Source organism: Clinocottus analis, unplaced genomic scaffold (genome assembly GCF_023055335.1).
Source record: "Clinocottus analis isolate CAN_PGR_092001 unplaced genomic scaffold, fCliAna1.0.p SCAF_3, whole genome shotgun sequence".
NCBI lineage: Eukaryota > Metazoa > Chordata > Actinopteri > Perciformes > Cottidae > Clinocottus > Clinocottus analis.
Genome location: NW_027176042.1, coordinates 1,110,398 through 1,125,704, shown reverse-complemented (window position 1 = coordinate 1,125,704; position 15,307 = coordinate 1,110,398). Strand labels below are relative to the sequence as shown.

Genomic DNA, 15,307 nt, shown 5'->3' with positions numbered 1-15,307 from the left:
TTGTAACACGTGTGGCTGTTGCACATACAACACACCCTGGCGCTCTGTGTGCTCTTCCTGGATACTAAAAGGACTACTTGCCTGTGAAGCGTCCGTTTCCTGTCGTCGGTACGTTAGTCCTTCAAGCTCCAGGAAGCCCTTTTGATTCCAGTCGGGTTTCGTAAACTCTTCTCCCTCTGCTTTTTTCTGATCGCACAGATCTGCAGATACATCCTGCGTCCTCGGTGTGGGCTGTGACCAGTTGGTTTGTCTCTTACCTTTCTGCTCCCAGCCGGTGTCCCAGTGGTGCGGCACAGGTGAGCCTTTATGTGGGCTGTCGTAGGGAGGGGGAGCAATGTAGCCGGGCGGTTGGCTGAACATCCTCCGTTGGTAGTCGGCCTTTTCTTTCAAGTCCAGCATGTGGCTCGTGTCGGCGGCGGGAGCTTGCGATGGATAGTAGTTCGTAGCCTGCTGCCTGCCCCCTCTATCACACCACAGTCCCGACTCTCTGATGCTTGCAGATTGTCTGACTTGTTGCAGCGCCGCCAGTCGAGGATCCGTCCCACTCCTGCCGTCCCTCTCCGGAGGCCTGCCGCCCTCCAGCAGCCCCTGAGAGGCGCCCCTCAACTCCGCCTCGATGCGTTTCCTCCTCGGGAGCGAGTGGCTGTATCGAGCCGCCCACGCCTCCAGCTCTCGATAGCTGCTGTCGCTCCTCTTAGCGGAAACGTCCCTGTTGTAGCGGACCGGACCGCAGGGCTCCCACCTCCTCTGCCACCCCTCCCTCAGAAAGCCTCGCTCGTACTCTCTCGCCGCTCTCTGAGCCGCCGTCCACTCTCCGTCTCCCAGGTCCTGGTGCTGCTGCTGCTGCTGCTGAGTGGGGCGGTCCAGAATAAAAGGGAAGTGAGAGGAAGAGGGGGCGGCCGGCTCTTGGTCCGTCCAGGTGGAGTACTCCTGTGGAGCTCCTCCTGTTCTTGATCCTGGTACACTCCAGTATCTGGACTCCCGGTCTTGATCCTGCTGCTCACCATAGTACAAGGGGTAATGGGGGACCTGATGTCTGTCATGGTAGCTGGGGGGCGAAATGGAAAATATGTAAAAAACCCATTTTTGTCGTCACATTTTTTTTTTTTTAATGTGTTTTAGAAAATCTACAAATTGCTCCTTTTAGCATCATTTTATTGCACCAATGCTGATGTCCAACAAGTGAAATATGTTTCTCAAACAAGCATAAAAAAGGTTTGAAAAGGCACTTTAATCAAGATTCAAGTTGTTTTTACTGTCAGCACAGATAACAGATTCTATACAATGAAAAGCTTTTTTTGCTTGGTCCTCCTGACACAGAATTATAATAAACTGAAGGTAAAAAAAATAAAATAAGGCACAAAATATAAAAGATGTAACAGTATTGCACAGAAATATTGTATTTTTACACACTTTGCATTGCTATAACGTTTCAATTTGTCAGAAAGTTCCCATGTTGATGGTATTTCGATGGTATTTTAACTCACTTATGTGTACAGTTTCTCCCAGGAACGGTACCAAATTTGGAGTATAGAGGCGCTTGTCCCTGATTCTCGGGCCAGAACTCCATCTTTTGGCGAAACATAAAAAGGATCATATATTTAATATATTTAACAGTCAGTTGTTAACATGCATACAATATAGAGACTCAACAGCATATTTTAGCGTTGAATATAAGAATATATAACATTCTCACCTTTAATTCAGATAAAGGATAGATTGGTTCACACGTTTGATACTTACCTTTTCAGATTAATGTGCTTGCAGCTCATGAGGTGATGTGAGGTCTAAATGAAGTCACAACAGGACAACGTCTTTTAAAAGGACCGTAGTTTTCAGTCCCCCTCCCACTCCTCTCTCTCTCTCACACACACACACACACACACACACACACACACACTCCCCTGTCACTGCCCATCCTCCTCTCATCCGGTCAACATGTCCAAATACCACTGAGGAATGTTTTAATCAGGTTTTTTAGAAATCTTTTTAGCTGCAACATTCCTCTTTAAAGTTATAAAAAAAATGAATGTAAAGGAGTCAGATTAAGTTGCTCCACATGTATAAAACAAACACTTTAGTTCAGAAAGAGACAGTCAACTGTAACATTTTGTAAGTCTACTGGTTTCCCATCAGCTCAACATCACCACTTCATATTTTTCATAACTTTGCCCAAATAATCATGAGTGAAAAAAATAAGTAATCAGTGATCTGGACTTTGCATGACGCCCGTGTTGGAGGCGCTCGGCGTGATGGCGGGCAGGCGCTGCATGGAGATAGAGATCTGTTGTTTTGTCGGCTGAATTGTAGCGGAGGGAGAGACGGGCAGCGGACGGGTCGTCTCCCTTTCTTTGAAACTCTCCAGCGTAACAAACAGGCTTTCCTTCTGTGAACAGAAAGTCTGTACATCAGCAGACAGCAGGAGAGAGGGGATGAAGAGCGGACAGACAGCGGGCTGCAGGCAGGGCAATGTGTTGATGTTGACAGAATAGTTGGGGATGGGGTGAAACTTTGTTTGGGGTTTTGTGTATCTCAATAAAAACAATATTGTACAACAGCCCACCTCAGAAGTTTGATTATCCAGTTAAGGTTTCCTTTACCATTGTTAGAATTTGAAGAACTGACAATATTTTCATATATTGGACTTATAGGTAACTTTCTAATTGATGTTTGTCCAAATTGAGTTGAAATGTGAATATGAATGTACAATGACGGTATCCTTTATTACTGATAACATCTGTTTTTGCATTGTTCTGAGCTTTGAAGCTGCAGGTAGAGAGAAGTTTGACTCCATCACCTTGTGTGGAGGGAGGACCGCATGCTGTTAATTTGATTTAAAGCCCCCGACATCATTATAACGTTAAATATTCATGACAAAATGAGCTAGAACAAAAAAAAAAAGTTGATTGTTAAAAATCAATAAATCTGCTTTGTGTGGGTGTGGATTGATCAGATTTGATTGATAACATTTAGTTAGTGCGTGAGGATTTAATGTCAGAGCCCCGCTACGTTGAACCAGAGGACAGCAGACACAAACCTTTCTAACTTTGGCATAAAATGTAGTATTCATACAGGACCTGACCGCTCATAAGCAGCTATTATAAGAAACACTAGATGTTTCGGGTCTTTAGAGCTTCAATCATGTAAATCTAATCTGAAGGTAATAGTTTAGTTATCTTTGTAAAGTCCTTCCAGAGACCAAACAGTGTCGTCTGACTACAAACAGGCCGCTGTCACTTGTACTGATCCAATTAAAGGGAACAATCAGAAATATAAACAAGAAATATGCAATTTACACTTTAAATATATAGCGGAAGAACAGTTATTACCATTATTCAACACATGCACTGATAACGGTGATTAAACTCATCATTGAAACTATTTTGTTCATGATCACGACGACGCAGAGTCAAAATAAACAATAAAATGAAAAACCCTAAAATCTCCAGTCAGGTGATTATGAGCTGACCTGCAGTGAAACCTGAAGCTGTTACGAGCTGATCCTGTCTCAAAGAAAAGAAGTTCATCAATAAGACGTAAGAATGTTAGATATAAAATCAAAATTACAATCGCTAACTGGTCATAAACTGTGTTTAATGTGTGCAAACAAAAAGTGCTTTCATGCAAGTAAGAAATAACAAAAGATGCACCAATGTCTTCGTTTATTTGGAGAAGAGGATGGTGGAATTGATGATTTACGGAAAACAAAGTACAGCAGTCCAACTATCCGCCTAACTAGTAGTTGAAATAACACCACTTTCACTGATTTTCAAGGTTGTCCCCGCTGTCACTGGTCTTTCCTCAGAGATGCCCTGTAGATATTAATATTTTGACTGCCATCACGGTGCACAAGCTCCACGTTGAATCTGCTCGGCAGACAGTCTTCATAGAAACCCGGAGTCTCGTGCTCTTCCCGCATCTTGGACGAGAGGTAGGCCACGGCTCTGTTCTTGCACAGGTGAGCCAGCGTCTCCAGCAGCAGCGGGTAAGTCTCTGGCAGGTAAATGATGTCTGCGCAGAGCACCAGATCCCAGTCAGAAGGGAAGCTCATGTGGTCCTCGCCCCAGGACAGAGGCAGGACGGCGGGGAGGGTGGAAGGCCAACTGCTGGACGGCGCGTTAGCGGAGACGTTGTCTTGGAGTTGTGGGAGAGTCAGAGGAAGGTCTGTGAGTGTCACAACTGCACCTGAAAAAAAGATAGAAACATGTGATTCCACTGTGTTGTGGATGAAACTCTCAACTCAAGATGCAATTATATATGATTTACAGATGGATGCACCGCATATAACACATTCATGTATTATAAATATATACACTACTGTTTAAAGGTTTGGAGTCGCTTAGAAATGTCCTTATTTTTTTTAAATACAAACACTATTTTCAAATGAAGATAACACTAAATTAATCAGGAATACACTGTATACATTGTTAATGTGGTAAATGACTATTCTAAGTGGAAACATCTGGTTTTTAATGAAATATCTACATAGTGTATAGAGGCCCATTTCCAGCAGCATCACTCCAGAGTTCTGATGGTACATTGTGTTTGATCATCGCCTTAGAAGACAAATGGATGAGTAGAAAACCCTTAAAAACCTTGAAAAACCTTGAAAACACGTGTGCAGTAATGTTACACAGCTGAAAACAGTCCTGCTGGTGAGAGAAGCTATAAAACTGGCCTTCCTTTGAGCTAGTTGAGTATCTGGAGCATCACATATGTGGGTCCATTAAACTCTCAAAATGGTCAGAAAAATAGAAACTTTCATGTGAAACTCTCCAGTCTGTTCTTGTTCTTAGTCTTGAAGGATATTTCATGCCACAACTTGCAAAGAAACTGAATATGTGTCTGGGTGACCACCAAACTTTATAACGGTAGTCGTGTATATACAGATATAAAATACATCAAGATGTTTTGTCAATGCTGAATAAGGTTTTCAACACTGACACGACGAGCAACACCTGTGTTGCAGCGCCTCTAGTGGAAGCAACTGCAAGCTGCATGTGTGGCCTGGAAAAGAGAGTTAAGTTACAGAGTTACAAATAAATGGACTCTGCAATGGACAAGTAAAGAGTCAGACTAAAGTTTCAGTGGGTTGCATTGTCATTACAGTAAATATAGACAACACACCGAGGCGTGCAGCCAGGATACCAACCACCCCGGTCCCGGAGCCCAGCTCGATGGCGCGCTTTCCTCTCAACTCCACCGACTGCTGCTCGAAGTAACGACACAGGTGTAACGCCTGTGTGTGCACAAACACAACAAAAGCTCATGTGTGTGTGTTTAGCGGGTATACGTTTCTCTGAATGCCAGGATACACGTTGTGCTCGCTTACAGACTCCCACACCGCGGCGGCCACGCCGAGGCTCGACCCGAACACCTGTCTGATCTTCAGCTCCTGGCCCAGTAAAGTGAACACGGTGTCCTGGGAAAATGTGTCCGCAAACAAACAGTCGTCGACGGGGAACGGGTCGTCGTCGTCAGCACAAGTCATGGCTGGTGAATAATGTCGGTTCACTTAGTATAAAGACTGTTTTTATCAACGAGCTCGAGGACAGTTTAACCAGCACGAGCTCAACAGTCAGTTTGTCGCCTTTCAGGTCGAGTAACCGTGAAACTATCTTTAGCTATACTAAATATAATGGTAACCTTATTTAATATAGGAAGCAAATGAGTAGAAAGTGAGTGTATTTAATTAATTGTTTCACCGTTCATGTTTGTCGTTTAGCTTTAAATGTCGCTAACAGGTGTTAACAGCTGGTTGTATCCCGTCTTTTATTTTTTAGTCTGCACTTTAAGCGTGTGAGGAAGAACAAAGAGGGAACTATACATTGTACTGCTCATACATTTTAGCAGAATGTATAATTTCTCTAAATTAAATTGGGTATTTTAATTCGATAATGAAGTGTGATGCGAGGCTCTTATTTTGAAATGTTACACAAACACGCTCAGCTTCCGGGTCAGCGGACCTATCAAAGAAAAGTTTAATTTACTACAAGAGCACTTTACATCTTTTAACAGTCAACATGTAGCATGACTTAACATATTTTGACATATAGAAGTCATATAAACTTTTAAAAATATATTTTACATCTTATATTGCGGATATTTCAGGGAAAAACCGTGGCGGTAACTTTTAGCCGATGCTATAGAGCAGATTCACGTTTGAAAAGCAGAAACTGTAAAATGTTTCTGCCTAATAAGTAATTTACATAATTGTAAAAAAAAAAGTTGATATAATTTAAAGTAAATTGTTCCAGTTGTATCAATGTTACAATTTAAAACACAAAACACCATCATGTCCGAGGTTTATTTAAAAAAAAGAAAAAAAGTTGGTCTTCTCACATGTTTTGTTGTGAAAACAAAACTTAAGTAGAGCAGCACTAAGACGTACATATTTTTTTTTTTTTACACACAACTTTACATCAATGACAAAGATGATTCAACATGTTTATAAAGTGTAGAGTCGATTACAGATATGTTAAATAAAGCTCTTCATTTCCGCTCGTCAGTCTTTGTAGAACACAAGAAACATGAAAAGAAACTCCAACACAACCAACTAAAATGTAATGTGTCCAATCTGGAAATAATAACAAAATAATGTGTTCATACCTCTCTGCTTGTGTTGGATTACATCACAGTTTTCTCAGAGTGGACAATAAGTGTTGGGTTTAGACTACAGACACACAGTAATTCTGCCATGAGGGGAACACCTTCCCAATCTCTGGATTATTTGAAGCTATTGAAAAATAAATAATTCTTTTCATCATACAGATGACAGTAGTATTACATCCATAACACAACCCCCCCCCCCCCCCCCAGGCCTCAGTATGTGCAAACTGCAAGAGTAAAAAAAAAAAAAGGTAGCACTTCAAGCAAGGACCCTAAAAACAAACAAGTGTTTTAAAGTGAGCACTTCATGAAAAGTGCTGCAGGTGTGACACGGGTACAATTATAAATTATACATTTACAGGATGAATTGGAGAACGTTCTCGGCTGTCTGCCTCAAAACGTAGAGGCGGACAAATGATGAACAATGATCTCAATATTATTTTTAGATTGTGCAGTAAAGGGATAATTTAAAAAACAGGTGGTCCTTAAACCAAAGGAATATTTTTGGTACTAAATGACTATTCTAATCATGTTACTGTCCCAATACAAAACACTTTATTTCAACCTCTGGAGGTAAAATACTGAGCCGGGACAGAAGACAGATGTAATGTCGGAATGAAAATCCATTTTGCAGTGAAAGGGAGAACTACTGCATATTCATCTTTTTTTTACAAACGTTTGTTCTCGTCACATCTTTCTCACAGAAACAACATGTTTGCGATGACACTTGGCGGAAAATGATGCATCGTCACAACAAAACGTCACAATTCATGCTTTGAGTTCAAGCAGAAAACACTCTGCTTTTGCATTTAGACATCGGTAGTACACTTTTATACACCGCAAAGTGTTTTTGCTTTAAGACAAAAAAACACATGTCAACATAGTAAGGTTCGGCAAAACTCTGTGTCAGAGTCTCGGCTACTCGGGCGCCGGTCGCTTGATCAAACAGCCACGGCTCAGACGGATCGTTGATTGTTTCTTTCATCATCAAAATCAACTGCAAAAACATCTCCAAGCTGCTCAAAGTGCACCTGCAAAAGGGGACGAGGAATTACTCTCGACATTTCCTGGTATGAAAAGGCAGTTAGCTTTGTTTTTGGGTAGAACCGGGACCGAGTCTGAGGTCCACACAGATGCACAACAAACACCCACACAGAAAAACAAAAGCCGGAGGAATGCATGATTAAAACTTTGTTCCAAAAAGAATAAAAATTAGAACGATGACTATGACAAAGAGGATCAAAATGACCAGCATCTTTCTGTTTTTCTTCTGATACTGTTCCGCCTGCAAATAAAAGAGGAAAAAAGAAAAGTCAAACACTGCATTTCACTTGCTTTCTGGATGGATGGATGGATGGATGGATGGATGGATGGATGGATGGGTGGGTGGGTGGGTGGATGGATGGATGGATGGATGGATTTCTCCTTTATTTCAAACTATCTGATTTAATAAGAATATATAAGCATTTTTGCCTCTACCTATACCTTTTCAGTCACTGTTTTTTCTATATTATATAGAATAATATTGTATTGTATTATAATGATTGACTGAATAAAACACACAAACAAACTTTCAATTCAATGAATAAAGGCAAACCCTTCTGTGCCTTATCGACATGATTGATAGCTTTAAAGCAAAATTGTAACGTATCTAGAAAAATAACCCAGAAAATAAACATTGAATCAACAGCAATCTGAAATTTTTGATTAAAATGAAAAAGGTGTGTAAAGAGATGTGTTGCGTTTACCTTTTGTAACTGTTTCATTCCATCTTCTGTTTTCACACACGCCTGCTCCACATTGAAGTCAATCCTGTCCAGAACGGTTCCCTGGAGGAGAACAGGAGGGACTTTTATTAGCAGAGGAACGTTTCACTTGGAGATTATTTAATTCCAACAGGGTTAATGTTGGATGTCGTTTGGTGTAGCCCTGCCGCTAAGCTAATCCTCATCAATCAAGCAGTGTTGATGCAAATACAGCATAAAATGTCAATATGTCAGGATGCTTTACAGTTTGGAGTCATTTGAGTAACTCACTAACACCTCAACGCTTGTATGTAAAAGATCAGAAGGTTCGTCTATGCCGTCATTATTAATGGAGTCCAGTCAAGCGTGTCAGGACGGACTCTGATACCTGCTCCACCACCATTCCAGCCAAGTCCCTGAAAATCTCGTTCAGATCCGAGATGGACTGCACTATCTGCCGGATCTCCCTCTCTCGTTCCTCCACCATGACGGTGTTCTGCTCGACCAGCATCAGCTGATCGTCCGTGAAGCCCTGAACCCAAAGAAAGAGTGAGAAGTAGGTGATTGATTATCACTCCGAACGCAACAACACATGTAGCCACAGCCGCAGTACACAACACTCCAGACCAAATTACAGATAAGTAACTTGAAACAGTAGCATTAAAAAAAAAAGGCTTAATTTTACTGGGAAACATTAGTCATCTGATTTTTTTTTTTCTTTTACAATTCCACTGGTATTTGTGGGTAGTATCATTCTGTCCTGTCTTCTAGTAGGGATTATGCAATATGTCCAAATGCTAAATTCAAATTTGCATAACACAATTAAACCTGCATTAACTAAGTGAGTGTGCATCTAAACTGTGTTTTCTTCTCTGGTCTGAACTCATGCTCATACATGAAGTAACTATTTTATTGTATTCTATACAAGACGCCTGAGCCAAAAGAAACGGTGATGGATCTTTAAAAAGCCGGTCACCTTGTCATAAACAGCTAATTCTTCATCTTCTTCCATTAAGGGTCCAGAGTCAAAAAAGTGCTTTGATCTCTCCTCACGATTCTTCATCCCTACGATACAAAACAAATGACGTGAAGTTTAGATGGCATGAAAATATCTTGAAGATAAAACAAGGGATAACCTTAGTAATGGTTACAAATGTGAAAAGCAACAGTGAAGAATAAGAAGTCCAGGAGGCCAATCCTCCAGCTCTGCAGCGGCCCTCACGTTTTAGGTAGCCGGACTGCGTGTGCCTGAAATTGGTGGACAGCTCCTGCAGGCTCTGCGCCAGAGCCGAGACCACGTTTCTCAAGAGCCTCTCCTCCTGCTCGGTGCAGTGACCACAACGAGACTGCAAGCCTGTCACGGCTCGCTGGCATCGATGAAACATCTGTGAAAAGAGAACACAAACTGTGTGAGCTATGAACATATACATCATCTCTCTTAACTACATTGATAAATGCTCGTACCTGTGTAATCTCCTGCGTAGTGATTTCTATGGCGTGCTCTTCTTCACTACTGTCATCGAGTGTGGGTCGATTCATGTGCTTGTCGTGAAGTACCGCAAGGTCCTTCATCTTTTGCCGAACCCGTGTGATTTCATACTGGATCTATGGGGATATAAACTCAACAGTTAAACTGTGACTTCCATTTCAAAACAAATTATTGGGCTCACGCAGAATATTTCACCAGTTTAAGATTGCAGGATTACAAACAGATGCATTTCTGAGCTTTCAGATTAATAAATAGGGATATTGTAGCTTTTGATAGGTCTATATATTTATATTTCCATCCCATGTGTTTGTTTCACCTCGTCAATCCCCTCTATCCATTTGGGGGGCAGTTTCTTTGTAACTCCAATGGCCGCTTCAGGATCCATACTGATGCCCGACACCAGGGCCATGCGATCGTCAGCCAACTTAAAAACACAACAATATATTGTTTGATTAAAACATTATTATTTATTTATTTATTTATATATATAGTCAACATGATGAGGACGACAGTGAAGTACTTTATGCATCTTGTGTAATTTATCCACAAAGGGAACCAACAATACCTCATCAAGCTCCTAATGTGATTGGCAGATAGCAGATTGGTCCCATCCAATAGAGGAAAAAGAAAAAAGGGAGAGAAAGACAAAAGCAACAGAAAGTGAGCCCTGGAAAAAATCTACTGTGAATATTCACAAGCCCAATTCATTTGAATGAGTGATGATGTCTGTACAGCAGAGCTGTTAAAATAAAATCCAATCATTAATCCTGAGTTTGTGTGTGTGCAAAAGTGTAAAACTAGAATGCAAACACAATGATTAATTATATTTATCCGAAAGTAGTTGCACAATAATTCTACTTTAAACATCATCATTAGATGAAAGAAAGAGCGAGAGAGAGACTGATCACCTTCAATACAAAATAAAAGTTAATATGCAATAACAAATTAAAAAGACACTGCCTGGTTTTAGATAATTATGTCTCATGTTTCTGCAAAAACGGATGTTTTTGTAATTACAGCTCGGTTCCAGGATCTGTAGAGATCTTTCATTATTTGACACAACACTTAATAATTTACTCTTTTACAAGCCGCTGACAGCGAAAGAACGACTATGATCATCATGACGGAGACCGATTGGTCGAAAGCCACTAAATCTATTCGACCATTAAAGCTCTAAGAAAAATCAATCCTTGAGCCAGTAATCTCGAGCCATAACCAAATTACTGGGCTGGTCCACGATAACTGCGTCATCTACTGATGTAGCTCAAGTAAAAATGCAGGCGACTGACAGACTAATGAATCAGAGAAGTGTTTTGCTTCCAGTAGGATGAATTAAGACAGTGTAGTAGCAGTGAATCTGATGAACAAAGCAGTTGCACTGTCAGGCATAAACCACTTTTCTCAGCTGTGGAGGACCAGGCCACAGCATAACTATTTGCTTTCCCATCTCTTAGTCTGCTTGCTGATAGTTCTGAGGTAAACCTCAATGCATCGCTCCACACTGTGGAGTGATGCACAGACTAGGAGCCACAGGCATTTCAAAAAGGTCTACATTCTGTAAGTTTGTTTGTGTCAGTGAACGATCAGCCTCTCCACGCCGTCAGGAACACCAGGTGAAGGAAAGTTAACCAGAGGAGAAAGAAATGAAGGTTAGGAGCAGTTAAAGGCTGAAATTCAGCAGCATATTTGGGGAAATGTATCCTCAACTGAAGGGATATCCTTGTGTTTAGTGACTGGGTGTACAGGTTTTCAGCAATACATCTACCTCAGAGGAATTTAACTGGTTAAAATGGTCTCAACTGAGTGTGAACGGTCGTGCACACACTGCACCTGCTTGCTGTGTATCCTGCACCGGCCTCTTCTACTAGAGACGTGCAGTGAACTCCAGCACAAACACTGGAGAGCTGTAAACTGGTCATGCTCAAGCTTTAAACATGTGTTGAAGGACAGTGGGACACGGCCTTCACTATACTGTATTACAAACTGCAATGGGTCTGACGGTGCACACTCAGATGACAACATTTTTATGGGTGAATTATTCCTTCTAATTAAAACAAAACTGCTGGATTTGTATGAGCCCTGACACTCTGCCTTATGTAGATTGGGTATTTGGACAGAGTTGGAAAGAGAATAGTTTCTTTATCATAATGTCATACGTTTTCATAATAGAGCCACTAAAGATAGAGACAACTCAATGACTATTTGTATTTCTGAATGATGACAAGTTTCCAGAATTCTTACACAGGCTCAGTTTGTGTAATACATGTTAATATGTACAGGATACAATGCATTACAAGTTACAGGCACATGTGCATCAAGATTAGATCAAATTACCATGTAGTGACCATAGCACGTTTTACTCGAGAAGTGGACATTATTAAAAAAAAAAAAACATGCTTTAACTTTCACCCTCACCACCCAATCTACACCATTTAACTTCACAGACAGTATCTTTACAAATGAGCCAATTTAATTTGCATTTTTTACGTGTACTGTAGACATTTAGCTGTTTAACAATATGCCTGCACACACCTTTTCCAATCCTCCATCACTCCAGAGTCAAATAAAACAATGAGTCCTGAGGTGAAACCACCGGTGTAGAAAGACGACTGGCAGCTACTAACACACACACATGTATCTAGGAACAGCTAGCTGACACCACTCAGTGACTGGCTATATGCGAACACACACACTGTAAAATGTCAAAACGATGCAGACAACTCACCGCAGCATTGCTACGTGTACTCAGACGGGGGTCGTATGTACTCACTTGCTCAGCCAATATCTGCCGGTTTTGGATTGCATTGTTCCGCATTAACAAGAAGGCATCGGTCAGACGCCTAGTGGCCATGACTGCCTTGTTTTATATGTTTTTATAAATATATAAATTAACGCTGGATAAAATGCGGATCAGGTGTTTTTTTTATGATTAAAGTATGCCAACTGCCGCTGACCAGCTACCAGCACCGCTAGCTTTAGCTTTAGCTTCGCCTGCGATGAAAGATGAGGAAAGCTCGCGATACAGCGGCGGAAGCGGACAGAAAACGACCTGATAATACTTATCTGTCCGGCATCGCTAATACATATATTAAAAAAAGAGAAACATGACCGCGGGGTTCTTCTCAAATTTGGGAATTTAACGTTGGTTTAGTAACGTTATTCCGCTTTAGGCAGCTACGGAAGTGGGGAAACGTAAACACCTGCGTGAAGAGCTTCTTCTTCTACTACTTATTTAATGTCAACTGCGACTGGTGCTCTCTATCGCCACCTATCGCCTCAGTTCTTGACCTTTGGAGACAGAAGTTTGGCATGACAAACTTCTGCCAAATTTGTTTTGCTTTTGTCACATCACTTGGATTTTTGAGCTCATGCAGAAGATATATATATATATATATATATATATATATATATATATATATATATATATATATATATATATATATATATATATATATATATATATATATAACTGTTTAATGTATCTGCTGGGAGGGGAAGTTTCATTACGCAATTGTGAAATCCTAAACCTCAAGTGCACAGTTTTGTTATATCTCTTTTTAACAATTAATTGCATTTTTGTAGATCCTGCATATATGTGTATGTGATGTAATTAGAGTTTTTTTTGGGTGGGGGGGCGAAATACATTTTTCTTGTGGAAGATATTTTAACGTAGCAAAGTTTTTAAAATATTTTTTTAATTTTCAAAACAATTTATTTAACAACATGGTCGACTTACTTCTTGAAGAATACTCTGTAAACAGTAAGTAGACCTTAAGTTGATAAACAATGACCGTGTTTGACAAAAAGAAGTCCATGTTAAACACATGTCACATGTGATACATTAACATGACATACAGTACATGGGATTTTCAGTCAAATAACAAACACTGTCTCATGTTTTATGATCAGACAAGCATAATTTCTGGTGATCACTTTATATATTTCACACGTGGTTTTGGGACATTACTTTGCTCAATGCATGCACAGTAGCAATATTATTACGCAATGAATAGCAAATAGATGACTTTGTATATCACAATTATATTATTAAATGCACATATGCAAATAATGTGTCTATTGTATTGGGCCCAGATGATTGTTCTATTTATTCTGCATCTTTTCATGACTCCTTTCTGTTTTTACTTATTTGTTCTATAATTCACCGTCTCTTGTCTTGATAATTTGAGACCAAATAATAGCCATTTGCACAAGTCCACTTCAGTTCCAGTAAGCTTCTGTTGGCTTTCTCCCAACCAAATTATGGTTCATATATAACATTTAATTCATCCCAATCTGTTCATTCACTCTGTTCACGCGGAAGATCAGAGAGCCTGAGCCTCATTTTGAGGCTTAACGCTGCAGTATTTTATTAAAATGTGTTGACTTGTTGGCAGGGTGCAATAAATCAAACGTGCGTGTTTGTTTGTGCTTGGCTATTGCGTTTTATATGAGCGCGTCCACGCGCGCGCGTTGGAGCCACTAACTGTAATTATGTCGCGAAAAGCTCCTCCTTCTTAATCCCTTATATCCGCTAATACCGCGACAGACTTTTTTTTACCCACAAGCACCAGCTGCCGTCCACCAACACGACAAAGTTCCGTGTTGTGGAGCTCCGAGTTCGGGACGATTTGTGTTGATCTCCGCTGAGTTCTGAGGAGGAAGGACGGAAGGTAAGGCACCTTTTATTAGTGATCAGCCCTCAGGAGGCTGAACACCTGTGCAGCACACAGAGCAAAGTATCCCGCCTGCCACTCACTCAGATGAGCCGCTTCAAATAATAATAATCCTGTGTGATGGACGCCCCTTAAAAGCTTGGTCTTAATTGATGATTTTGTGATTTGCTTTGGTGTTTTGTGCAGTACGTTTCTGATTAAGCTTATGAGGTATTACACAGTGCTTTTTGTTGTTGTTGTGAGAGAGGAGACTTGTGCAGAGACGATAAGTGGACACATGCACCTGCACAATTCATATTTCTATACAGATTGGTGTTAAATGAATCACTCTTTTCATACTGTATGAAGGCAGCCGTCATATTACAGCTTGTTATTCTGGTATTAGCATATATTTCCCTGTGGACAAATTGCCATCTTGTCACAAACTGTTGACTCGTGTCCAGGGTGTCAACTAAAAAATAAGTATGACACAACTTCCCTTACTCATTGCATGTGGTACAGTAAGGCTTCGTGGGTCTGGGATTCATGAACAAGAAGCCAGACTGATATCTAGACACTGTGTTGGATCAGTGTCTTCACGGAGGGACGTGTGTGTACTCACTGCTTGTATTTGCAACCCAAGGAATGGCGGCAAACCAGTTATTGTGACTCACCAACTGTTTCAAAGACTATCTCCTGGTTTGTGTAACCTCTCTTGAGGTGAAGAGCTTCGCCCCGGGGCTGTTCTCCTCCCCGCCATCTCCTCCACGCCACCGTCATTCGTTTCTCTTTTGCTCAGCCAGCTGCTCGCC

General features: G+C 40.9%; 2 protein-coding genes across 4 annotated transcripts; both read right to left on the bottom strand.

The window, feature by feature from the left end:
• Window positions 1–3,653: 3,653 nt before the first annotated feature.
• Window positions 3,654–5,570, bottom strand: LOC137796755 (EEF1A lysine methyltransferase 3-like). The gene is made up of 3 exons (XM_068594860.1): window positions 5,333–5,570; window positions 5,128–5,239; window positions 3,654–4,185 (listed from the first exon to the last, which is right to left on the bottom strand). Exons 1-3 carry the CDS (start codon window positions 5,489–5,491, stop codon window positions 3,788–3,790), a joined length of 669 nt encoding a protein of 222 aa, XP_068450961.1. The 5' UTR covers window positions 5,492–5,570; the 3' UTR covers window positions 3,654–3,787.
• A 1,253-nt stretch (window positions 5,571–6,823) lies between these two features.
• Window positions 6,824–13,032, bottom strand: stx16 (syntaxin 16). Of its 3 annotated transcripts, none has more exons than XM_068595237.1 (8): window positions 12,569–13,032; window positions 10,160–10,267; window positions 9,819–9,959; window positions 9,577–9,739; window positions 9,331–9,419; window positions 8,743–8,886; window positions 8,358–8,438; window positions 6,824–7,894 (listed from the first exon to the last, which is right to left on the bottom strand). In XM_068595237.1, exons 1-8 carry the CDS (start codon window positions 12,692–12,694, stop codon window positions 7,793–7,795), a joined length of 954 nt encoding a protein of 317 aa, XP_068451338.1. In that variant the 5' UTR covers window positions 12,695–13,032; the 3' UTR covers window positions 6,824–7,792. The 3 variants fall into 3 exon arrangements, with proteins under 3 accessions (XP_068451338.1, XP_068451339.1, XP_068451340.1); XM_068595238.1 differs by having other exon boundaries at window positions 12,614–13,032; XM_068595239.1 differs by lacking the exon at window positions 12,569–13,032 and adding an exon at window positions 10,409–11,671.
• Window positions 13,033–15,307: the final 2,275 nt, after the last annotated feature.